Raw genomic sequence first — 25,870 nt, 5'->3', positions numbered from 1 at the left:
GGAAAACAGCTATGACTCTCGGTCTATTTATGCCTGTGCCCACAGGCCATTTTTTCAGACTGAATGGCTGAACACAATATTACAAACTCTTACACCATAAGAATGAAAGTAAAGTATTTCCACTTACAGTAAATGCTGCTTATGGTAACTAAAAACTCCCTCTCCCTTATGTCTGTATTTTTACAACGGTTTGATTTATGAGAAAAGGAAACAGATCAGCTTTACAAATTTAGTTAGGTAAACACTTACTTTTCCAAGTGTGAACGTTGCATGTTCTTAGTTAGCAAGGATTTTTTAGCAACAAGGAGCGGCAAACAAAAATTTGAGCAGAGCCACAAGCAGAAAACAGGAAGCCAACTTACCCGGCCCTTCTGCCAGCACTCCACTAGCTCCTGATCTGTGTTCCTGCCTTCCAGGAGGGCTAACTGCTGAGCCCAGCTTGTCAGGAGGGCACCGAACTGTCCCAGGGCCTCCTCCAGCTTAGCCACTTGGCCTGAGAACTCCTGCTCCGAAAGGGCCATTTGGCTAACCAGGTTCTCCAAGCTAGTCTGAGTTTGGAAAACGCTGTCTTCCCACTGCTTCCAGTCGGCACGCAGGGCCTGCATCTCCGTGTCCAAGAGCTCACAGCCACTGGCACTTGTGTTCTGTTTCACTGCAGGGGCCAGCGACTCCACTCTGCTTAGGCGGCTTGCACCAATCTCTCTGGAATCCAACAGCTCCTGTAATGGAATATCACCATGGCAACCGAGAAGGCTCTGAGTCACTTGGGCTGCAAGTTTCCAAATGTGTACAGAGGGGGACCCTGTCCTGCTAGGGAGTTGTAGCAAGTGTGCTGCAAGGAACCGGAATCAATTCATCCCCCTTCTCCTAAGTCATAATAGCAGAGAATTATCATTGTGAGTGCCAAGGTTTGTGGCCAAATGAGTTGAGGAAGCCACAACATCCTGAAACAGACTAAAGAGGGACCCTGAAATCAGGCATTGTTTGAATATGTGAAACTATCTTGTTAGTGATTTAAATATTTGCCTGTAAATATTTAAATATTGCTCCTGTAAATGTGTGAATCCTATTTTTCCCTAAGTTGACATCAAGACAAGCGAACGAGGACTGCAGAAGAACTGTGCTCTGCTCATGTCTCTACCCCATTTCCATTTTCTTCCCCGAGACGGTGGCTTAAACCACACTTCCGTTCCACTAGGAATCAAGCTAAGCCGTCACAATAAAAGAATAAGCCCAACTCGATTTCAAATACTTCCGAACGTTAAGTAAACACTGTTATAGTAACTAAAATAAATAATTCACAGACATACTTATTCAAAAGTTCAAAGTAACCTTTAGACAGCATTCATTTATTACTCTTATTTTTACTTTTAAAAACCTCACTAGAAATTTAACAGTTTAACTGTAACTTTTAGGCTTAAAGCACAAAATACTCTAAAAGATAACAAGATAAAATTAAAATACGAATTGTTGATTAGGTTAAATAGTGGCATTTCTTTCTGAGAATAGATTCTTTTACGGAATCTATGTGGATGTTTACATATTTACATATTTATTGCTAAAGCCAGGATTTTGTTAGTATTAATACAAAATTATGACTTTGTTCCTGGATTAAATAGAAGGAAAAGATGATTATTAGGGAAAAAAAACTTCCAGAAGAAAATCAATTACAAATTAACAAGTATAGGAAAAAGGGGGGTATTAAGTATGAAGCCTGTTTAACAAATTATGTGAAACACAACTATATCTTAGCTAATCTATATAATATAGTTCACATTTCATTAGATTAGCTTGAAATAAATATATCTTCTCACAAGTATATACGAGAGCCACATTTTAGTATAGATCATTTGAAAGTATTTGTATAGCAGTCCAAAGTACAATCTCATGAAATCCTTACGCACATTTAGCATTTATATACACATTCATCACCCTTTTCTCGGCAGTAGGATGCTAAAAATCTTTTTTGTTTATCAATGCATGTGGTAAGTAGTGATTTGATGAAGAAAATAACTTTTTGAAAAGAGCTAGGTATAACTATTGGATTTAAATACTTACAATTTTCCTCTGTGAGTGATTTCGAATTTCCTCTGTGAGTTCGGAGGGTATCTACTATCAAAAATCAGTTTCCCAAAATACTCTCTAAGGCATTATCCCCGTGTTCTTTGCATGACCTTGGGATATTTCAATATTTGCAACCACTAATTCCACTCATCCAGATTTTGAAGAAGGATATTATCGTTTAAAAGTGTTCTGAGGGCTTCCCTGGTGGCGCAGTGGTTGAGAGTCCGCCTGCCGATGCAGGCAACACGGGTTCGTACCCCGGTCCGGGAAGATCCCACATGCCGCGGAGCGGCTGGGCCCGTGAGCCATGGCCGCTGAGCCTGCGCGTCCGGAGCCTGTGCTCCGCAACGGGAGAGGCCACAACAGTGAGAGGCCCGCGTACCGCAAAAAAAAAAGTGTTCTGAAATGACTTTTTCATGTATTTCCCCATCTTGTATTTAAACTGTAAAAATATATTATATGCACATAACACACCCTCATACACACACGTTTGGCTTTGAAGTTGCCTGTTCTTGGTTACTGCTGGGGGTGAGGAGGGTTGACACTGAAGCACAGAGGAGGTGCTACCTGACTTTCTCCAAGGTCCCTCCTCACACACACAGCAGCCTACGCTCAGGCCTGACCTGGACTTTGATAGACAACCTCTGTCAGGCTGTACATTCTCCTTCCCAAACCCCAACTTCTTCCTGCCAGCTCCTTGTCCCACATTTCCTATATTTTTTGAAGTGTTGTATAAAAGCATTTCGGAAAAAGAGCATTTGGCAACCCAGAAAGCAGCCTTTGTAAAAGAATTTCCTTGCTTTTCTTTTCCTTGTTTTTTTTTTTTTTGCGGTACGCGGGCCTCTCACTGTTGTGGCCTCTCCCTCTGCGGAGCACAGGCTCCGGACGCGCAGGCTCAGCGGCCATGGCTCACGGGCCCAGCCGCTCCACAGCATGTGGGATCTTCCCGGACCGGGTCACGACCCCGTGTCCCCTGCATCGGCAGGCGGACTCTCAACCACTGCGCCACCAGGGAAGCCCTCCTTGCTTTTCTTATATCGACATCTCAGAGCATGAGTTCATCCTTGCTATCTGGTCTTCCACCCTACTCTTCACTCCCCAATCCATGTCATCCAGTTTCTCTCCTGACCTGACTGTGGAAATGGCTCTCGGTGATCGCCAAGCAGCCTAACTGCCCAGTTCAGGGGCATTCGTTAGTCCTCCTCTTTTATTTTAATTTAATTTTATTCATGTTTTACTTTTTAATTTTTTTGGCAGCGCGGCATGTGGGATCTTAGTTCCCCAACCAGGGATTGAACCCATGCCCCCTGCAGCGGAAGCACGGAGTCTTAACCACTGGACCGCCAGGGAAGTCCTGTCATTAGTCCTCGTCTTAATGGCCCCTTCTTGATGTCTCTGTGATGGTGACCACCTCCTCCACCAGGGGCCCTGGTGGTACCACACTGTCCTTTCCCCTCTCATTATTATTTCTCCTCTCTTTTCTCCCTCTCCCTTTCAAATTCTCCTCTGAGGCCCCTTAAATATTGATAACACCTGGATTTTGGTCCCGTGCACATCATTCTGTTGGCTTTATACGTAGGTCTTGGTTTCGTTCACTCTGGTGGCTTCAACTACGAACTGTGTGCTGATCATTCCAACTGGTGTCTTCAATCCAGCTTCCTAATCTAAAATTCAGACTTGAGCGTTCAACTACCTCCTGGACATCACCAGCTGGCAGTTCAAATCCACCTGTTAACACTGAACACCTCATCCTTCCTCTGTAACCCGTCTCCTCTGCATGAACTTGTTTTCCTCAGGTGGAGACAGCTCTGCTGACTCTAGGTAAAGTCCTGACCTTCACCTTTGACTTTTCTCACATTGTCACTCCATAGCCAATTAAATCACTCATTTACGAAATCCACTTTTCTTATCGTGTTCTATGTTGCTAAATGCTTTATGCGCAGGATCTAATTTAGTCCTCAGAACTACTCTGTGACGCAGGTACTACTGTTATTCTTATTTTACCAACTAAGGAAGAGGCTTGAGGACATCAAGTGGCTTGCCCAAAGACACAGCTAGAAAAGCAGCAGAGACAAGATGCAGCGTCAGGGTCTGATTCGAGAGCTTGAACTTGAAAAGTCTTATGAGCTATCGTTACACTTGAGGTCTTATTTTATAAACATCAGTTTGTGCATCATCATTCCCTCCTACACTGCAAGTGCCTTGAGGACTGCACAACCCTGGTTGAATAAATGGATAGATGGATGGATGAATGAATGGATGGATAAGTCAAACTATTAGTGAGGAATATATGAACGTATCCTAGGGGATCCTACAGGTAATAAGAATTTAAGAAGCGGCTTTATGTGATTATCTCATTTAAAACCTATGTGGTCACTGTAAGATTTAAATAAGATAATACCCTCCGAACATTTAAAAGTAAATCCTCAAAATATAGTTATTATTGTTATCATCAACTATTATTTTTATGTTCTGATTTCCAGTTATCACATTCCTGATCACAATTATACTACGTATTCCAGCATTTCCTCACCTATAACTAAACAACGGAGGATTTCATCACTGCCTAGTTTTCAGATTAAAATCTATTATTTCCACAGAGGGGAAATTATTGTCATTTAATATTCAAGTAACTAGAAATATACTTGTTCCAGCTCCCTCAGATAAATGAATTTCGGTTTTTTAAGTTGCCCTTGTAAGCAGTAACTAGGTGATAGTTTTAATGCCCTTTAAAGTACTGTCTTCCATTGTATTGTTGTGCTATTGGCTAGGAAGGCAGAATAAAACAAGTGAATGGCATTTCCCAGTTATTATTCAAATGTGTTTAACCCACTTACTTCATAAGCTTTTCTTCCACTGTGCTAGAAAATAGTATCTGGTTTTGTCAGCCCACTAGTCTGGGGCATGTTTCTTAGGCTTTGATGCTATAGCAATCAGCACATTTGCCTACAGAAGCATCTACAGACAATGTTCTATTTTCCTCACCAGTGTAAAGTGTTTTAAATCCCCTTTTTTCTCTTGCTTAAGGGCAAGGTAATAAATACCAACAAATGGAAAACAGGAAGAAAACATTTTAAATAAGAAGTCTTATCTACAGAATCTTTATCACAGGTGTGTGATACTCAAGAACCGATGAAAAAATGAAGTTATAAAAATCTGTCCATTTTCTGACCTTAATTTTAGATAATTTTTTCTGGGTGGCTGATGAGTCTCCAGACATATCCGACCACCGATGAAGGTCTTCCTTTGCTGAATGCAGCCAATCAGTGAATTCCTGGACTGCGTCTAAATACATGAGATGATCTTTCACAATCTCTTCTACTTTCCTCATTTTCTCCTAGTAGCCAAAGAAAAGAGTACTTTAACAATAGTAATTATTGAGAATCTGAAATCAGACAAGGTAACAGGTCTCTTAATCATCTGAGAAGATTTCATTCTTATTCCTGAATTTTCTCTATGTTTGATATCTTTAAATGAAAAGATCAAATTTTAATTAGACTGAAAGACATTGAAGAAGCAACCCTTTTCCTTTAGGTATTTTTTTAGTTTAGCTTAGAATAAAAATCTATGCTTCATGAATGTTGACTAACATCCCTCACTAATAATCCACTTAATTATTATTATTATAACTATTTTTGTATTCAGGCAATTATTTGTGTTGCCTTTGTGTACAGTATTCTGCTCAGCACTTTAAATGCATTTGCTCATTTAATCCTCACAACAGCCATATGATGTACATACTATTATTAACACTATATTATAGGAAGGGACCCCCAGAGGTTACAGAGGTTAAGTAACATGCCCAAAGTCATATATCCAAAAGAGGGTCAAAGTCAGATTTCAGATGTAGGTCTTTTTGACTCAAAAGTCATAGCTCTTAATCACTACCAAAATAAAAATTAAGATAAACTAACACATATGTTAAATATTGTAGTATTAATAATACAAAGATAGTTCCCCAAAGGAAAACCAAGAAGGGGGGGGGGAAATTTCTCCCTTACTTTCTTTAACATTCTCACAAATACACAAAAGAAAACTCATGGAAGAAAGTAATAATTCAGAGATGGAACTGAGAGAAAACCTTGATATTACATGAAGGAGTCTATTTCTTAGAGAACAGGAAAATGCAGTTTTTACTAAAATGAGAAATAAATACTTGGTACATGATTGAAATCTGGGAGGTAACTAGACTTGCTTTAATACAACAAATGTAAGTGGCAGCAAAAGAAAAAGAACTCTACACACTGACAATTGAGTCTCAGGCAATCTTACAAAGAAAAGAAGTGGGTTGATTAACATTCTAAGTGGAGAAAAGATGAAAAACCAAAGAATAAAAAATAATCCCAAAACTGCAGAAAGAGAAAAATTCATGAGCATTCATTGGTGAGAAATGACCCTTTATGTAATACCTGTTCACTAAAGATACACATAGTTCCAGAGCAGCCAGTTCTCCTATAATTCAGCCCATAGTGTATTCTTTACCTGAACCTTGAAGTTTTTTTTCTTCACTATAAAGCACTAACCTTGGAAACGGTCATTATATCATTAAACTGGGTTTTCAGTTCCTCTTGAGCCGCTTCCTTGAAAGACTCATCCTCAGTCTTCTGGTAGAGCTCCCTGGCCTTGGCGGTGAGTCGCTGCAGGACTGCGGCGTGATCTTCCGCCTCAGATACGACGGACTGAAAGTGGTCCAGAAGGGAAAACTTCTCTTTCAGACCCGGCTGCGGTTGCAAGGGATGTTCTACCTTTTGATCCACTGATTCCATCCACTGCTCCAACTGGTTTTTCCTCTCTAGATAGTCATTCCATTGGCTAATCACAGACTCTAAAGTGCTAGAATTAATGTCACATGTTATAAAAATAAGTTATCTTAACATCTCTACTAAAAACCAATCATGAGGGCATTGCAGCCATGTAAGCCGTTTTGCTGAATGCTATTGAAGTGATGAAAACACTGCTTTTAAGTGCAGGGCAAAACATGACTCCTCTGACCCACAACACAGTCTCTTCAAATGAAAATAAATCTATGTCAAACTTGAAGATGCTGTAGTCACATATGCATCTGGGGATTTGTCTTGCAAATGCTAATTGTCTAAATGAACAGACACATATATGTGTTACATTGAGAAAACATCAGCTCTGGGGCATCAGTTAAATTTTATTTAATATACATCAATTCTTTATTTTCTTGGACTCAGTTTATCTTATTAAAGTCAGATGATTATTTAGTGACAGGAGTGAAAAATGTAAGGTATTCTTTCTGGGTAAATAATATAATTAGATTGATTTTTCACTTAAGGATATAATACACAATGTTTAGGGCTCCTGTGTTGAATGTGTGAAGGAATGAAGGTTCAGTGCATTAATAATATAAGAAATTTAGTCACTAAAGTCACGTAAGTAAGAGTCAAGTAAATAGCTCTCCAGACTGGCATTTTTAAAACACCTCCAATATTCAGCTTTATAAACTATTCAAAACTCACTTTCAGTGACCCCTCACACCCTCCCTTGCATATAATCCTATGATCCTGGAGTTATATCTGTGGTGAATGTACTTCCAAATTGTTCCTTTTGCTCAAACTGTTCCTTTTACATCAAGAGAAACCTCATCATACATACCCTAAAGCCCTATTCTTTCCTCAAAGAATTTTCTAGAAAGTGCAAATCAATCTCACTTCTCCAGAAGCTACCCCAAGCCCTGCCTTCTTCCACAGTCTCATAGCATTTCAGTAACACAATCTGAGTCAGTTTTTCATTTTTATTTGTGGAAGGTATCCTACCCTAGCCTCCGAGCACTTAGAGGGCAAAACCTACCTTGTTCAGTTTCATTATTTTAGCACAATAATTTGAGCCCTGCGACTGCTCAGAATGCAGTTGCCAACTGTAATTTCTTGCTGAAAGGGGGAAATCAAGGATTTGAATCTGCTTCTTGTGTTTAACGTTTTATTCTAGCATCAGGAAAATATTCACCCGTATTCCTATTCACTTTTATGAAGCTGGCCTGTTGCCAAGCATTGGGAAGTTTAGTTCATGCTCCAGCGGTCTGCTCTACAGAATAACAGAATCATGGGATCTGATTTTTTTCTTTGCTGCCCATTATGAGTTGTGATGAAGACTGAAGTCCTGTTGACTTTGGGAGTCACCACCTACACTCCATGTTTAAAGGAGACAAAACAAAGCACCATTCCCCAAATTTTAGTTGTAACCATGGTTCACTGTTTACACTGCAGTGAGTCACTGCGGTGTTGTTTTGTTTTGTGATGAACTTTAATCTTTTATCCATCTGTTTATTAAGATCATATTGAGCACACACTTCTTCAGTGATCAAACATATAACCTTTAGAAGCAGCGCTCCTGGAATGGGTTTTGGTATTTTGGTATGACTTTTGAAAGTCATTTGTCCAACGAGCCAGCCAGATTATTTGTTGATACTCGGAGAAGAGGGAGGAAGATAAAGTCTTCCACTCACAAATATAACACAACAACAACAACACCTGGTGTAACAATCCGTATCTTCTCTACTTTCTCATCAGCGTCTAGCGCAGGGGGTTTGGGCGAGCTGGAGGATGTTTGTGTGAGGGTGTCCACGCAATGCAGGAGGTTGGCCTCACGCTAAATGCCAGGATACCCCATCGCATGGGTGGTCAGATACTCTCCCCATATCTCCATATCCCCAGTGTCAGTGATATTACTTCGGTTGAGAAGAAGATTTATATGTAAGCCTAATAGTTGCCAATGACTTAATTTCCCTTAAAAAGCAAAAAGTTATTAAAGTTGTTAAAGACCACATATCCTTGCTTTGATGAATTGAAAGGAGGTACAATTCCACGAGAGGTATTATGGGAGATGCAAATATTACACACACACACACACACACACACACAAAGTAAGTAAACAAACAAACAAAACTGGCCTTTGCAGTTACAGAAAATACCATCTAGGCAAAGACAGACACGCACACAACTAGCTCTAATAATATGCTTGGAAACTCTCCTGCAGGATACCCTCAGCGTGCACCATCATTTTACTAAGCCACTGGGTTTGAGTCAGGCAAAGAAACACTAAAAATAGGCTCTGTACCTCTGAGCACGGGCGGAGGAGCTCATGATGTCAGCCCACACATCTCTAAGCGTCTGTAGCTGAGTCTCGATTACCTTCTGACCTTCCTTGTTGCTACTTCTCAAGGCCTGTTCCCCTTTGCCAATGGCCATATTCAGTTTGACTTCCCCTTCACCTTTCATCAGGAGAATATCCTATGAAGGAAGAATGAACACTTGTCAGCAGCATTACTAAAACCTTCTGATGTTTTGAAAAACGGCCATGTTTCCCATGAGAATCAAGGTAGGGCACACCTTACTCATCTTAAAATGAAAAAACAACAACAACGTCAAACTCTGTGCCCTACTGCACTGTAATACCTTACTTAAATATTAGATGTCCGGGAGTCTGGGAGTCAGAGATGAACTCCGATTAAGTTCTCGGAAAACTTTGGGCCACTAGCCTAGAAATGGAACTTTACTGAATTTTGCATCAGAGAAAAAAGAAGTCATTCTGAAAATGAAGACACACCTGTCAAAAACTTAACAGTCCCGTTTTCACTGCCTGGCTCATTTCTGCTTTTCAAGCTCACCTTCGCTGACTGCAGGCTGGGTTGGTAGCCTCTTTTGTACTTCAGTCATGGCCCTTACATACAGGCTGCACTGCAAGTAACCATTTACAGGTTGGTGTCTCCCACTAACTGTGAACTCCTAGAAAGCAAGGACTCATTTTTGTTTCTATATTCCTAGCAACTTGCATAGTGCTTAGAGTAGAGTAGCTTTTCCATAATGTTTGCTAAATGTTTACTAAAAAACCGCAAAAATTATTTTAAAGCTATTTGAACAAAAATATTCCTTTACAAAAGAGAAAAATGATCCCTCCAAATCCTTTTTGCCCAGTTTCTCCATTCTGCCTACATACTCCTCACGTGGAGGCTCACAGAACAACGAGGACCCAACTGAAACATCTGCGAATCTACTCAAAGTCTTCCGAAGGCAGCCGTGTCGGGCCGGCGCCCCGCGCACCTGCACTTGTGACAGCTGTCTCTCCAAGGCGTCTCTGCCCCCCACGGTGCTCTCCGCACAGGCCAGTCTGTCTTGCATATCTTTCACGCAGGACCACATGCTCTGCAGCGCTTCCTCCAGGGCCTCGTGCTCCTGCAAGGCCATCTGGCAGCTCCGGAGCTTCTCCTTGGTCCTTCGGAGTAAGTTCTGATAGTTAGTGAGGAGCTGGGAGCACAGGCGGGCTTCTTTCCCAGCGCCATGGCCTTCTTCACTGAGAAGCTGCCCTCTCTGGGAAAGCTTGTCAAGAGACTCTCTAAAGAAAACAAACAAACAAAAATTTAATTCTGACATTCTGGAGCACAGGGGAGTGATAACTGATTGTTGACATTAGAGCAGTGACCAGACAAGAGCTCACAGCTGACATGCCTTTCGGTGAGGATGCTGGGGGCCCTCAGAGGGCTGGCTACCTCGTTCCCTGTGGTTTCTCTGAATGTAGTCAATTCACATGGGGGGTTTGATTCACTCTGTGCTATGCCTAGATGCCAGCCCACTGTATTGTTAGGGATTCACTTCAGGAAATGGCCCAGGTCTGCCTCTTCAAGCCGATCTCTAACTTTTCTCCATTCCTAGCTAATGCTCTAACCATAAACAGCTCCCTGAAATTCCCCAAACGCTATGTATCTATTGTATACACACGGAGACTCCTGCTTCGTTAAAACTCTTCTGCTCTCTTCTGCTTCTTCTCTGATTGGCCCTTCAAATCTCAGTGTAGTTATCACATCCCCAGGAAGCATCATGATGACTCCTCTTCCGGGTGCCCTCTGCCTGTCTTACTCTCTCACCTCATACACTCTGTCTGTCTCAATCCACAAGGCTTTCACCTTCTAGAAGCCAAGGATGTTACATTCATCTCATATCCCAGGACCCAGCATGATGTCTGGCAGAGATAAAAAGCCAAAAAAAAAAAAAAGTTTCTTTCAAAAGGCCATCTTATGAATACTTATGGGTTCCTTTGTTGTATCTTGGGAACTTTTCTCATCTCAGTTTGGGGTTATGTTAATTACGTCAAGGGAAAACATTATCATGTGTGGCTGGGTAGGCTTCATCTTGTTTCATGGATGCCTGAATTCCAATCAGCACATCTATCAGGAAATGCTTGGGATACCAGAAGGGAGAGTACAGATGACATAACGAAAACTGTTGTGAATGTTAGAAAAAGAATAGGAAGCCCATCTCCTACATTGTCTTTTTTTTTTTTCCTACTATGTAGGTAGAGAGCATCCTATGGGCCTCTGTGAGATACATAAGACTTATACAACATTCCATATTCTTTAAAATACATCTCTTTTACTTGCAATCTGCTTGAGACATGAAGGTGAGACATGAAAGTGGCGTAAGCAAAGATGTGAGTTAAATAATAATTCAAGATGACAGATATCACTTGTTACCATGAGGAGAACTGCTTAATGGATGATAAAAATTCAATGATTCTCAAGTTTGGTGTTCTTCTGAAAAATACAGGACATCCCCCCAAGATATGCAAAGTACTGGAAAATATTATGACAAAAAAAATCCAAAGGACTAGGGGGGAGCAAGTGGCAAGCAAGTGAAAGAAGTCAGATGAGTCAGCTGGAGAAGCTGGGAGACCAGCAGAGCACATTAGGACCATCCTGAGAAGCACCCAGCGTTAAAGAAGCTGGGAGCAAATACACCTAAGGACTCTTAGCATCTGGTCTTGGAATATCAGAGAGTAATAGCTCAGGAAGCATATGTAAAGTCATTTCAAATGTTTGAAAGGAGGAGAGAAGTAGGTCTGGCCACGTAATACCGTACCTAAACAAGAGTCAAGATTTAAAAAGTAAATAAAGTGCAGTGTAATTTTCAGGAAGTTATAGAGTTAGAATAATGCTATTATTCTGTTAATTCAGCAAATATTTTCTATTGTTGGCACTATACTAGATAAAGATGATAAAGACCTGATGGTCTCTGGCCTTGAGATACTCACCATTGGGTTGGGGTTTATTAAATTGAAACTGAGCAGGACCTTGTGGGGCCCTCCCAGGTAAAAAAGCCCTTCTGGGCCCCCTGTCTCTGTTCATAGCAAAGCTGTAGTCTCCCAGGCCTCCTTGAGTCACAAAGGAGCAGAGGCTCAAACAGTTAACGATTAGGACCGGAGAGTCACAGAATCTTTAGTTCCTCCCTGAAGATACGTAAGTGTCTGATGCACATTCCTGAGGTGTTGTGCAGATACTAAAACCTCCACCAGAGGGAAAAAAGCTAACTGCGTGGTGACCAGACTGTAGCCATGACATAAGCTGCTCCCTCTTGAGCAGGACTGAACCTGTGGCTTTGCACAATTCCAGACACTGGCCTCAAGGAAACTGTAACAAACTGACCCTGGAATTGAAAATTAACTGTGCTTAAAATAATCAGTATGACACTGACCAGACTACTTACTGCATGATCAGTTTCAAGATGATTCTAGAAGCTAACTGTACTGTTTTGCACATAGTCTCTGTTTGCGCACCCTTGAAGCTTTCCTTTAAAAGCTCTTGCCCTCTGATCGGCAATGGGGAGTTGGTTCTTTGGGACATGAGTTTACCTTCTCCCCAGGATTGCCAGCTTCCTCAATAAAGCCATCTTTCCTTTCACCCAACACTTGTCTCTCAGTATTGGATTCTTGAGTGATGAGAAGCCTAACCTGAGTTCAGTAACAAAATCAACAAAGTGTTTACCCCATGGTAAAGGCTCACAGAGTTGGGACCAAAACATTCCAGGGAACTTTTATAATAGTCATCAAACTATCACACCAGCAACAGCTGTCAGTATGGGTTCTGTCTGTATACTTGTTTGTATGCTTGTTTTTTTCAAGACAAGGAATGCTTAGCATGCTTGACCAAAAAGAGGATTCAGAGGAAACGGAATGAGTATGATCTGAATTAGGCAAATTTTACTCAGTTGATCATGGTTGCTGATTTGGTTGATCAAGCAGGCTGGATACCAGCCTTCTGCTGCTCAAAGTGTATCTGCTCTGCAAGACGACAGTGAGACAGTTAAAAGAGTTTTGGCTCAAGCTGCCCTCCCCTAGTGGAAAGTGTTCTATCTTCCAATGCAAGAGTTCCAATGAAGCAACTGAAAATGCCAGGGGTGGAGTGTAAATTGAGGGAGCAAAGCCATGAAAGTGGTGGAGTCCAAAGCATAGGCCAGAGAACTCTGCCTGAGAAGGAGTCAGAAACATTTGCTCAGTTGGCAAGCAATAAGGAGACAAATATTGCAGTGGAGAAAACGAACCTCTAGGACAGCCAGACTTCATGACCATACACCTTTTGCTTTACTAAGAATATTACGAGGATGGGGTGGATTGGAAATGGTGCTGGAGGCTGATGTGTGTGAAGAATATACGGAAATTGGGGTCTCATTTATTTCTGTAAATGAAGGGTATCTTTATAATCACCTTATATCCTTATAATAACCCCCGAGAGGAAAATATATTTTTATTATTATCATTATTATTATCACAATGCTTAAAAGCTAATATCAAGAAATATAGGAAATGAGTGGCCTGTCCAATTTGTTGAGCAAAGGGAGATGTCACTGGGATGGAAACCAGCTCCTTACCTCCAACCCGATGCTCTCTCCAGATCACCACACTGCCACAGAAACACTGCACAATCATTTGTATGCCACACATTGGGGGACAGAAACATAACCACCACCAACTAACCAACTAACGAGCCAACAACCAACCCAAATACCCAACCAACCAACCAAACAAACACTTGTTAGTAGGGAAAGAATCTATTCCACTTCTGCACCCTACCTTGCAGCCAGCAGTTCTCCCAGAAACATTTCAATTTTATGGACTTCGTTTTTCTTCTCAGGAATATGTTGCTTACTCTCTCCTAAGTCTTCTGTACTTAATCTTTCATCCATTTCATGGATCCAAACATTCAGTTTTCTGTGTTGATCTTCAAAGCTAAAGAAAACAAACACACCTTAGAGTAATTTTAATATCCTCATTATAGTAAATAAATTCCAATATCTGAGGTCACAGTGTCTATGGCAATTAAGATCTCATGAATTTTCAAGTAGAGAAGAAAACTCGACAATAAGCCAATTAAATTATCCCTTATTTCAGTAACAACATGACAAATTCTGGACATTTCTCTTGAGATACAAGCAAAAAAAAAAGAAGCACCTCATCTTGCTGAGTTGACTTCCTTGGTAATTATAGCTGATAATTACCAACAAGATAACATTCCCATGTCAGTGGGCACTCAAGTTTGTGTCTTACTACAAAGACCCTGAATTGGGGCCAGTGGATAAATGGGGCAGTGGAAGCCCTGGGAGAAGAAGGGAAAGTCACCTCTGTGTCTTTGTACCTTATGGGGATTTGAATATGGCACAAGAGCTCTAGGGCTCTTAAGTTTTGAAAACAACGTAAATTCTCTAAGAAACCTTGACAAGAGTCAGGCACATTACTCGCCAACCAAAAAGGCATTTTGATTATACTGACATCTTTCTTTTCCTAGCAATAGAAAATTTTTTTCTTTCTAATTTTATATTCACCCATGTTGACATAGCTTCCTGACTGGAATCTTGATTCAGAGAAATACAATAAGTGTTTTCCACCATAATTCCAACCCAGCAGAAGGAGACACAGGAAAGGACTTGGGTAATCTAAAACCTGGGTATCAAAACTCTAACATCTCGATTTAGCCAAACAGACAAAAAAATACATGCATTTATGCCATTACAAATTATTAATGAATATAATTCCTTTCTTTATCTATATAGAAAATAAAGCCAAATGATGCCATCAGAGTTTGAGCAATCAATTATTGTCCTAGTATGAACATGTACTTAAGGTCAAAACTTATTATAATTTAAACTCACAGTTTCAAATATTTTTTGTTTATTCCCAATGGGTCTTTAAATCCTGAAAATATATTCTGTGTATGATGAAGTCTACGCTTGTCAAAACAACCTACCTCCCAAGTTCCAAAGCACAGTCTTGAAGAGCCTGTTTGTCTTTAAGGCATTGTTTCAGAAATGCTTGAAACTCTTCATTAGCCTTTGTAATTTGCTCCTGAATGCTACTGACAATTTGTTTAGGCAAATGTGCATACAAAGTCTGCCCTTCTCGAGTCACTGCATCAAGCTTGCTCTGCCCATCGCTGACAGAGTCCAAAAGGTTCTGTTTCGGGAAATAAAGGTAATAGAAAATATTTGCTATTATTCAAAGACCCTGCTGCATGGGAGCATTAATTACAGTTCTGACCTAAGAAAGTGGAGCAAGAGAAGAAAAACAGAGCCCAAAGGAAGAGGCCTTTGACAAGGCTGGAGTGAGAATGATGTATACAATTGGCTATAATCAAGACTCAGAACGGAGGACAGTGCCAGGCAGTCACTGGAACCACTGAGGACCAACTGCGAGCAGCATCGAGCTGGAAAGGATGATGCTCTCATCAAGGTCTGTGCTCAGTCTCTCCCCATTCCCAACATCCCAATCTGGTCCAGGCTCCACCTCCTCACATGGTTACCTGTCTCCACCCCTCCTCCTTGTCTGACCCCCTGTCTTCAGATCCCTTATTTTCTTGGTGTGCACCTCTTCCTTGGAAGATCATATGCATATGCGCGTGGCTTCAACAGAGCACAAGAAGCCCAGGACTGCTGTGCCACCCCTGCCTCTCCACTGAGCTCCACGGTGGCATTTGTGATCGTCACTCAGACTTTTCTTCGTGGAATTCCACTGCATCTCAAGTCTCAAAGGGGACAACGCCACATCTGAATTCACCAAGCCTCCTGCAAAACCGCTTCCTGTATTATAATGCTCTTCCGCTTCCTGTATTATAATGCTCTTCCACTTCCTGTATTATAATGCTCTTCCTACCCTGACTGCTAATGAGTTATCTACATGATTGCCATCACCCATTAGGCCACAAAATCCTCACGCTCCTCATTAACTTTCTAAAACTATTTTTATAAGACTTAACACAGTGCTTTGCTCAGATCAGTCGCTTGAAAAACCTGGCCAAAACTCAATTTGAACCTAGGCTCCTGTCAATCATTCTTACCTCTGCGTCACAATGGCCTTCCCTTACCAGACTTTATACATTTTTCATTGTCTGTAACACCTATAAAATCTATAATATCTATTGCTTTTATTTGAATATATCGTAGCTCCAAATTTAGATGATAGGTTATTAAAATTACACAAGCCATGTCTTCTTTCTTAAAACTCCTTCATGATAATGATGTTAAAGAAATACAATTATTTATGCTTTTACTACTATAAAAACTGAAATCAGGTTTAGTTCTGAATGAATTCCAAAGAATGATCAACAGGCTAAAAAAGAGAGGAAAGGGATCTAGAAATTCTAACATTTTCTCAACTTACTTTTCATATATTAACTATCTCCTTTCAAGTCAAGAAACCTCATTCTGTTAGGGAAGAAGAAAAATTTGAAGAAAATAAAGTTTGGGGAAATAGATGATTTAGGTCTGACTTGAAGGCACTTGAGTGCAGTTTAGGGAAGAAGGAAAGGCAGTGCCAGGTTGCATACCTGAAGATCATGGAGCTTTGCCTCCAGAACTTTGCTGTCCCCAGTTCTATCTGATGATTCCTTTGCCGCTGCCTTTATTCCAGAAAACCACTCTTGAAATTCCTGCATAGACTCTTTGGAAAGTAACGAAAATAAGAAATACATACAAAACATTGAAAGAGCTTCCAGGATGACCACGATGAATTAATTCTGGCCTTCAGCCCACTGCATCTTGCCTTACAACAAATATTCCAGAAAGAAAACAACAACGATAATAATATAGAATATAATACAGTATGATCTATAATCATGACTGTTCATGGTAGAATTGAGAAATTATCTCAGATATAAGACTGAAAAGAAATTCGTATTTCTGACATGTTTGATTTCCCATTGTGTTTCTTTCGGTAAAGAAAGATAATTGCCTGATTATGTCAGATTGAGCAATGCTCTAGAGGCGTTAAAGCCATTCCTATGGCAAAGGGAAGAACCATCTCCTCAGCCCACCACGCTGACTTAGAGCATCTTACATTCACACCAGAGCAGAGGCACAACTGTGTGGGAGGCCGAGTCAGGGACATATGACCAGCAATTTCCTGAACTACAAGGCTGCTGTTTCACAGCCTCTCCTAAGATCCAAGTTTATCGTCTCACTTCATCATAGCAGTGGGACTCATTTTCCACATAAATGAGCTCTACACAGAAAATCCAGATGGAGTTCAGATTACTCAAGATGGCGGACTCCTACTCTCTTAAGGAGAAAAAGGAAGAATTCTGCGTATGGTGAGAGCCCAACCACAACAATCTGATTGCTCAAATCTTACCACACACACAAATTTAAAACGCTACTCTTGTGGAAGGTTTTCTGGCAGTTTCTAGGCAGCATTTGGTTTGGACCGTGTCTTGTAAACAAACTATTCAAGCTGAGACCTGTCAGAGCTCACCACTGAAGTGTTCTTCCAGAGAATCCTGAAGGCTGGCCTGTGTCTTGCAGCAGGACTGGCTCACAGCCTCATGTCTCTTCATCAGCCCCGTCACCGCACTGCCCAGGCTCTCCAGCTCCACTGAATGGTACTTGCGGCACAAGCTATTGAGATTTTCTTGGGTGGCACTGATGTTGCTTTTCTGACTTTGAAGTTCTTTTTGTATTTCCTACAGAATAAAAATATGCCGTGAAGGATATTCATCACATTCAAGAGAAATATTCCATACACTCCACTCTGGAATGTTTTTTGGAAAGTGATGTTGTTGAAATCCACTCAATAATGTATATACTTTTGTCGGACTTTTTTTTTTTTTTTGAGTATTTGTGATAGATCTGTGTTGATTCTTTCAGAATTTTGCCCAGTTCTCCTTGGGAACAACGGCAAACACTGTTGAGAGGTAGCTAGGATTGGGGTTATAGTTTAGGATTTCAAGCAAATTGAAAAGGTCTTTGTGGATTCCAGCCCAGGATCTTGGGTTTAGTTAGTCGATTAGAGGCTATTATATTAATGGAGTCACCCTCCTATGTTCACATCTTCCATGGGCTACTTGGGCTTTGTTTCAGGATCCCAGGCCACATCAAAAGCACCGGTAGTTAATTTTAAAAGCGTACGTCCTTAGTCTCAAGTACAGTAAGAAAATATGCTAAAAGAGCACAGAACACATATGTTGTTTTCTCAACCATTTTTAAAAAATATATCCCTCGGGGCTTCCCTGGTGGCGCAGTGGTTGAGAGTCCGCCTGCCGATGCAGGGGACACGGGTTTGTGCCCCGGTCTGGGAAGATCCCACGTGCTGCAGAGCGGCTGGGGCCCGTGAGCCATGGCCGCTGAGCATGCGCGTCCGGAGCCTGTGCTCCGCAGCGGGAGAGGCCACAACAGTGAGAGGCCCGCGTACTGAAAAAAAAAAAAAAATATATATATATATATATATATATATCTCCCTCTCAGGATGAAAGCAGTCATGCTGACCAATAAAAGTAATTAAATGATGAAAAACTACTAAGCATTCAAGTTTGAAAATGTGTAGAAATTCAAACAGTTCTTCTATAGGCTCCCACCTTTTTATTAAAAAAATCTTAACAAGTACAACCTGTGAGTAGGTCCTATAGCAATGCATGCTTTCTGTTTTTAGAATATTTGTCTTTGGTTTCTTACCACCTGCATGCAGTTCTCCATCTGTTATTTGCTTTGCTGTCTCCTATATCATGAATTAGTTGGTTTGGTGTTAACATGGGTAATTGATAACAGAGGTTACATTTTTATTATAGTCACCGAAAAACAGGAGAATTAGTACTAGTATTGAAATGTAAACACTTAGTGATAGTTTATGACTTACCTTCACTTTTTTCAGTCCTTCACAAGTCTCAGTTTGGGCACAGTTCATCAACGATTCTTCTAGTTTTGTCAGCCAGGTTGCAATGTCATTAATAAACTTCTCCACTTGTGCACTCTGAGAGGTGAACTCTTTCAAGGTTCCTTTAGCCTCTTCAGCAATTTCTTTGGCATGCTCCAGTTTCTGCCTTAAGTCGGCTTCTATAAACTAAAACATAAAGTAAGATTTCATTAAAATCTGTGAAGACCAGAGCACTCGTTCAGTAGGATTCGTTCACGTGCAGCTTAACTGTAAAAATCGCAGAAGCCTAACCATGGATGCTAATTCAACTTTTCTAAGAAGGAAAGTCAGTGGGTACAAGTTGCCAAATACCTTAGGTAATGGGAAAATGGAAAGAGTGAGGATTACCGTTAACACTGGACTTTTTAAAGTGGAAGCTTTGACTGAGGTTCCAGGGAATCCACGAGATTCCATTTCCAAAGCAGAGCTCGACTCCCACGGAGTAACCAAGCTGGGGACCAAAAACCTGCTCTTCATTCTCCCGGGAAATACACACTTTTCGCCCTGAAGTAGTCGCTACTTTGGACAAGCACCACTTGGGGATTTTATAATGGAGAAACGTCATTTTTGTCTATTTAAAATATTCGGTGAGGCTAGTTCTTCTCTCCTCCCTGCATGATTGATTTTGGGAGGGCCCTGAACTTCTCTAGCCCCACGCATAATAATAAAAGGACTTATAATCCTGATCAACTGCAAAGCAGTTTCAATTCCTCAGTTAGAACATCTAGTCCCATTTAATAATCAAAACTTTGAACTGAAAGCTAAGACGTTTTTTCCTATCCTCAGCTCAGACCAGCTGCAAACAGGAAGCCTCCGGTGGAGAAAGAGGCCAAGTGCCTTTTTTGGTCTTTCTTCACATTCTTTCTGCTCGCTGACTTTGTACATCTCTTTAACTCCTAGCTGTCGAGACCTGTTCATCCCCCAGAAAGCCTTCTTAGGTACCCTGAGATGCACACAAGTAATGCTCTCCTCCTCCTTTCCTTTCATAATTCATTTCTGGGCCAGAGGTCACAGGCTGGCATTTCATCCCAGATGACTCTGCGATGCAGGCCACTCAAAACAATCATTTCTCCTTTGGCAAATACATCAGCCGTCAGCCAGCCTGTCTCTCACCCTTAAGGTCTTACGTGGTGGGAGTTAGATACTAGACTCCTGTGTCTGCCAGCTGCAGGGGGCATATGCCATGCTCTCTAGACGGTACCGTCAAAATCCTTCTCATTTTGAGGTAAGATGCAGGCACCCCCATACTTCCTCCCTGAGTATAGGTAAGGGTGTGTGTGTAAGAGAGAAACCAGAGAACAACAGAAGCTCCCTCTCAAAACCCGGCCTCCACCTTCACTCTGGCAAGTCCAGCTGCTATCCGTTCATGCCCCTGATACGCACAAGCTCTCCTTTTCAGTTCTCTACATGATCAGCCTCCCTTTTGCCTATTCTTGCTTCAGGTGAAACTTCTAACCTTCTGGTACAAGTATATCAGCCACCAATGACACTAACTGAGGGATACACAGCCTTGGGTCAGAGGAAAAGTATAGGTGATCAAACAAAATTGACTTGTTAGCAAGAAACAGTAGATAAGGAAGAAACAGGAAGAGAGAAGATGAGGGCAGCAACAAATAGAGAGCTTAAAGTAATGAGTTAGAACCCTTGGCCCCAAGCCCGGGGCTGGCTGCTCCCAGGCTCCCTCACTGAAGCAGCCCGGTTTGCCTGGTCAGAACTGGCCTGCCTGGCCTGTCTCCTGGTGCCTGTGGACGTGCGCCATCTAAAGGGCCTTGAAGGGAGATGTGGGGTCGTGATCCCTCAAACGCCATTATTCAGTAAGTGGATTAGAAAAATGTCAATAAGAATATCAATATTCATACATGTGGTTTCTGTCTCTGTGTAGGCTTAAAATGGTCCAGGAGGCAAGTTGGATGCTACCACTTCCAAAATTTAGTAAGGAAAAAAGGAACTAATCTTACTATACTATTTGAGTTGGAAATATGCTATTAATACTAGCACAAGGAATTCTAAAAATGTTAATATTTTAACCCCCATATCTGATAACGTCTACGTGCTTGCTTGGAATTACAATGATAACAATAAGAATATACACGCACATATACATATACATGTACTTTGTAAATAAAGACATAAAGTGTGTGTGTATATATATATGGACATATATATACACTTTTTTGAGAGTGTATAGTATATAGAGTTATTACAAACTTGTTGAGTGCTTACCTGAAGATCCGGTGGTGTTTCTGGATTTTTAGTTAATTCTTTAAGATCATTAACTTTGGAATGAAGTTCTTCTAATCTTAATGCTCTCTTTTTAACTTCAGACTGCAAAATAAAAGACAAAGGGGAAAAACATAACTAATCAAAACAATGACATGTTATACTTGGCATTCAATAATTTCAAGCATTAACTCTGTCAAAAAGCCCCAACTTTAACCCAGGGTAAAAAAAATGAAACAAAACAAAAAACTAAAACCAAAACTCTGCTTCATTTTCTGAGGACTCTCATTATTTGTGAACGTGGAAAAATGTCACCATTAACTTTCACTGGGAATGTGAGGAAGTATGCAGAACTTTCTTTCTTCCCACCCTCTTTTATTGGAAAAAAATGCTCCTGGAAAAAATTAAACATTAACCGAAAGCCTTGAGTCAGCGGGGATTTTCAACAGACTAACTGTCGTTTATCTATTAGCATTAATATCATTGGCTACTATGGCAGCATTAAAGTCTTGAGAAAGCATTTCAAAACAAATACACAACAGGAGTGCCTCTTAATTACTGTAGACTATATGTAATATAGAAGAAATATTTCAAATAGAAATTTAAAGGGTGGTTAAATAGAAATCAGGTTAATTAGGAAATTGACATCTAACATTTTGACTTTTGTCTTCTTTTGTTGTCTGGTTTTTTTTTTTGGCGCCAACACTAACACAAGAAGAAGAAAGAATAATCAAAGAATCATTATGGAACAAATTGGATGCTTGGAAACTTCATTAGTTTTCTGGGCCCATGAAGGAACTTTTTTTTTTTTTACATCTTTATTGGAATACAATTGCTTTACAATGGTGTGTTAGTTGCTGCTGTATAACAAAGTGAATCTGCTACACATACCCCCATATCCCCTTCCTCTTGCGTCTCCCTCCCACCCTCCCTATCCCTCCCGTCTAGGTGGTTACAAAGCACTGAGCTGATCTCCCTGTGCCCTGCGGCTGCTCCAGGAAGGAACATTTTAAAAAGTTTCCCTCTCAACTTAAATGTGGTCTTTTGGTGCTTTGTAGACACTAACAGACCTCCTGATGCCTTCAATCTAGAAAGTGATTTACTTGCCCAGTAAGGATTAATGAATTGCCTGCCAGGCCCACTGGCCTTCCCCAGAAGCAGCCTGGGAAATTAAGGAATCACCCCTATGCACCTAAACTTCATTTCCCGCACTGCAGCAGCCACGACACTGTTGGGCACAAGGCTGAATCCAGCTCACTGATTTTACTAGCTGGTGCATCACAGAGCATAGCATAAAAAACCCATCTCTGTGAGTGACTGAACCTGGACATAATGAACGTGGCTGAGGCCCACTGGCTCCCTGGATCCCAGAGGTCAGTAGTAGGAGTATCCTCCAGGCTGGTTGAACAGCTGGCCCTGATCTGTATAGCATTTACCACCATTTTTTTTTTTTTTTTTTGCGGTTTGCGGGCCTCTCACTGTTGTGACCTCTCCCGTTGCGGAGCACAGGCTCCGGACGCGCAGGCTCAGCGGCCATGGCTCACGGGCCCAGCCGCTCCGCGGCATGTGGGATCTTCCCAGACCGGGGCACGAGCCATGCCCCCTGCCTCGGCAGGCGGACTCTCAACCACTGCGCCACCAGGGAAGCCCCCATTTACCACCATTTTGAGCTACAGCATGATGTCACAGAACATGGAGTTGGAAGCACCATACATGTGTACACGTTCTATAGTATTTCCATCATATGGATATAATAAGTGTCAATAACTCAAGAGCCAGATAACAATAATGGTCAAATAATAATTAGGAAATGATAAGTTTGGGGAATTCATTACTTTCATTTTTAATACAACTTAATGGTACAGTTATTTACAATTTAATTTTTAATAATTTTTAATAATGGTTGTGTTTATCACTGGCTCACAAAATTCCTGAAAACGTAGTGACTTTTGTGAGCTGGTGCAAGCTGTACTCCAGTACACACCACTGTTTGAGCTGTTATGTTAATTTAACATCAAAGGTAACAACTAAAGAGACTGTGGGATCCCTCTCCTGACTGTACTTTTGGTCTGGATAATTCCCTCTACTTAGGTTTGCTCTTAGAAATAGGAACAACCTATAGAATGTTCTTTGGGTAAATACAGCTGATAACTTAGGCAATGCAGATGATTCAACAACATTTTATTCAGACTGCAGTCATCTTTCATGTGTCTGTCACGTTCCATATGTGTGCCAGGCCCAGCCCTGGGCCCTGGAGCACAGAATGTGAACAGTCTCTTCCCTCACCAAGGGCACAGTCAGTCCCCTGCTTTGTGAAACAGGTTACCTCTGGTCACTCTATTTCCCCTTACCCTACTTCATTTTTCATCATAGCCCAATTACCGCTTGACATTTTACATATGATATATATTGTAATGTAAATAATGTAAATACCGTAAGGGTAGTGACTTTGTCTGTTTCACTATTAAATTCTCAGTGCCCAAAACAGTGCCTGCCACATTTTAGGTGCTCATTGGGAATCTGATGAGCAGATGAATAAATGAATGCAAGAAATAGGAGTTTAAAAGAAGAATTTAAAATAAATTGGCCACTAGAACTTTAAAAGCCCACTTTCCGTGGAAATCTGTGACCCTCCAATCTCCAGTTTTCTTCCACTTCTGCAAAGGCAGTGGAAGAATCCAGCACCTAACTTAAATGTTCAGGACCCGTGGTAAGTACTCAGCAAACATTTTGTTTGAATGGAGAAAAAATAGATACTAAATATCATTAGATTACAAACATTTTCGATTTGGTTTTCCGATAGGAAGGTGGCATAATCTCGAATGGAACAAATTGTAGATTTTATGAATCTTTACTTTTCTACTAATACTTTAAGAGCCCCAACTAAGAAATGATAAAAATGCAAAAAAGAAAACATCCCTCTTATCCATAGCTGAATCAAGTTTCAAGTAAACAGCAAAAGACAGTAAAGAGTTTTATTACACTAATAATGTGTCTTGAAAGGAAGAATGAACTTTACTTTTTTTTTTCCAGTGGTTTGTTTTCCTTCTTTCTTTTTTTTAAATTGGAGTATAGTTGATTTACAACATTGTGTTAGTTTCAAGTGCACAGCAAAGTGATTCAGTTATACACAAATATCTATTTTTTCCAGATTCTTTTCCCTTATAGGTCATTACAAAATATTGAGTATAGTATGTGTCTTGAAAGGAAGAATGAGCTTTAAAAAAAAAAGACACAATTTTTTATACGCTGGTCAATGATGTACCACAAGCTCACATATGAAGGTAAAGGCATTTTACCTCAAATTCTTTCAGGAATTCTTCTGCTTTGAGGCTGTTATTCAGGTTGCTGACGCTTTTGGTCAGCTGTGGGACAGAACTGTTTGTCCACCCGTCGATCTCATCTTTACTTGTAAGTACATCATCCCAAATGGACAGGCCTACTCTCAGCCTGTCCATGTTTTCCTCAATTTTCTCTGATATCTGGGATAGAAAAGAGAGGCCACATGATTAAATCTGAGGCTTTCAGATGCTCTTTGGCCACCAAAGTATTAAATATGTCAATGCTTCCTTCATATTCTGACTGGAAAACAAAGTTTTACAAAAATTATTATAATTGAATTAGCGCTCCTGGCTCAAGTAAATGCTAACCATTACATAAAGTATTTCTGTCATTAGGAGGGTTGATTGAATTTTGATTTTCATCTGTAAGTTGGAAAACAATAACAGGTCTGTTGCAGTCTGCTATAATATAACTCACTGTAAGGTTTAATTTTACGGGATAGGAGTCTAGCTAGGGCAGTACTGTACATATTTTTGAAAATGACACAATAAGCCCTTTTATTTGTAATGCTGAGATATAAAAATGTGCATAATTAGACTTGGACATATTTATAGAATAAGTAAATGCACAGGAGAACAAGCTACTCTGCATGTTTAAAGTATTATTAGTATTACTGTTTAACAATCTTCCCATAATAAGAATACCATTTTAAAAGTGGAGGCAGATAAGGTTCTCTGAAGTCCCCAAATTATTTGATTATAATATACAACCATCAATATCTAACTTCAGTAATTTAGCTTAAGTAAGGGAATCCACTGTAGGTTAAACTTCTGAACCTAAAATATTGATAATAGGGGAGCGACAGAATCACAGGAATTATGAGCTGGAAAACAATGTAAAATATGTATGGATTGAGATGTACAGTTCCAGAGAGATCGAGTGACCTGTCGTATGGGCACATAGCTAGCAAATGACAGAGCAAGAACTAAAAGCCAAGGACGTAAACTACAAGTCCAATGCTTTTCAATGCACAATTATAATCTTATTACTTTAAATTTTTATCCATTATTGTTTAACATTCTGGAAGATGTCTATAAATTATTCTTCTATTTTATCCATGATCCCAAGGTTTAGAAAAGAAAAACATTTAGAGTTATAAATATGTAATGATTGAAGGTATCAAATGAAATTCTAGAAAATCTGCCAATTTAACCAAATAAAGCAAATAATTTTTAACTATTTCTAAATTGTATGTGAACACTATTTTTTTTAGAGTATCATTTTGAATTTAGCATTAAAAGTTAAAAAAGGAAGTCACATTCCTGAATAATCCTTGCCC

The 25,870-nt window shown here is 40.4% G+C and overlaps 1 protein-coding gene across 2 annotated transcripts in view; it reads right to left on the bottom strand.

Moving 5' to 3' along the window:
* SYNE1 (spectrin repeat containing nuclear envelope protein 1) overlaps positions 1 to 25,870 on the bottom strand; it is a 456,348-nt gene that overhangs the window by 238,304 nt on the left and 192,174 nt on the right. For both annotated transcript variants that reach the window (XM_067701747.1, XM_067701745.1), the window contains 12 exons: positions 24,549 to 24,731; positions 21,253 to 21,354; positions 18,973 to 19,176; positions 17,596 to 17,803; positions 16,673 to 16,785; positions 15,098 to 15,303; positions 13,927 to 14,082; positions 10,128 to 10,419; positions 9,145 to 9,317; positions 6,588 to 6,897; positions 5,237 to 5,401; positions 363 to 719 (listed from right to left, as the gene is read on the bottom strand). In XM_067701747.1, the coding sequence (XP_067557848.1) occupies positions 363 to 719; positions 5,237 to 5,401; positions 6,588 to 6,897; positions 9,145 to 9,317; positions 10,128 to 10,419; positions 13,927 to 14,082; positions 15,098 to 15,303; positions 16,673 to 16,785; positions 17,596 to 17,803; positions 18,973 to 19,176; positions 21,253 to 21,354; positions 24,549 to 24,731 (2,469 nt within the window). The remainder of the gene's footprint in view (positions 1 to 362; positions 720 to 5,236; positions 5,402 to 6,587; positions 6,898 to 9,144; positions 9,318 to 10,127; positions 10,420 to 13,926; positions 14,083 to 15,097; positions 15,304 to 16,672; positions 16,786 to 17,595; positions 17,804 to 18,972; positions 19,177 to 21,252; positions 21,355 to 24,548; positions 24,732 to 25,870) is intronic.

The sequence above is a fragment of the Pseudorca crassidens genome, chromosome 13, assembly GCF_039906515.1.
Source record: "Pseudorca crassidens isolate mPseCra1 chromosome 13, mPseCra1.hap1, whole genome shotgun sequence".
In the NCBI taxonomy this organism is placed as follows: domain Eukaryota; kingdom Metazoa; phylum Chordata; class Mammalia; order Artiodactyla; family Delphinidae; genus Pseudorca; species Pseudorca crassidens.
This window is presented reverse-complemented; position numbering and strand designations above follow the sequence as displayed.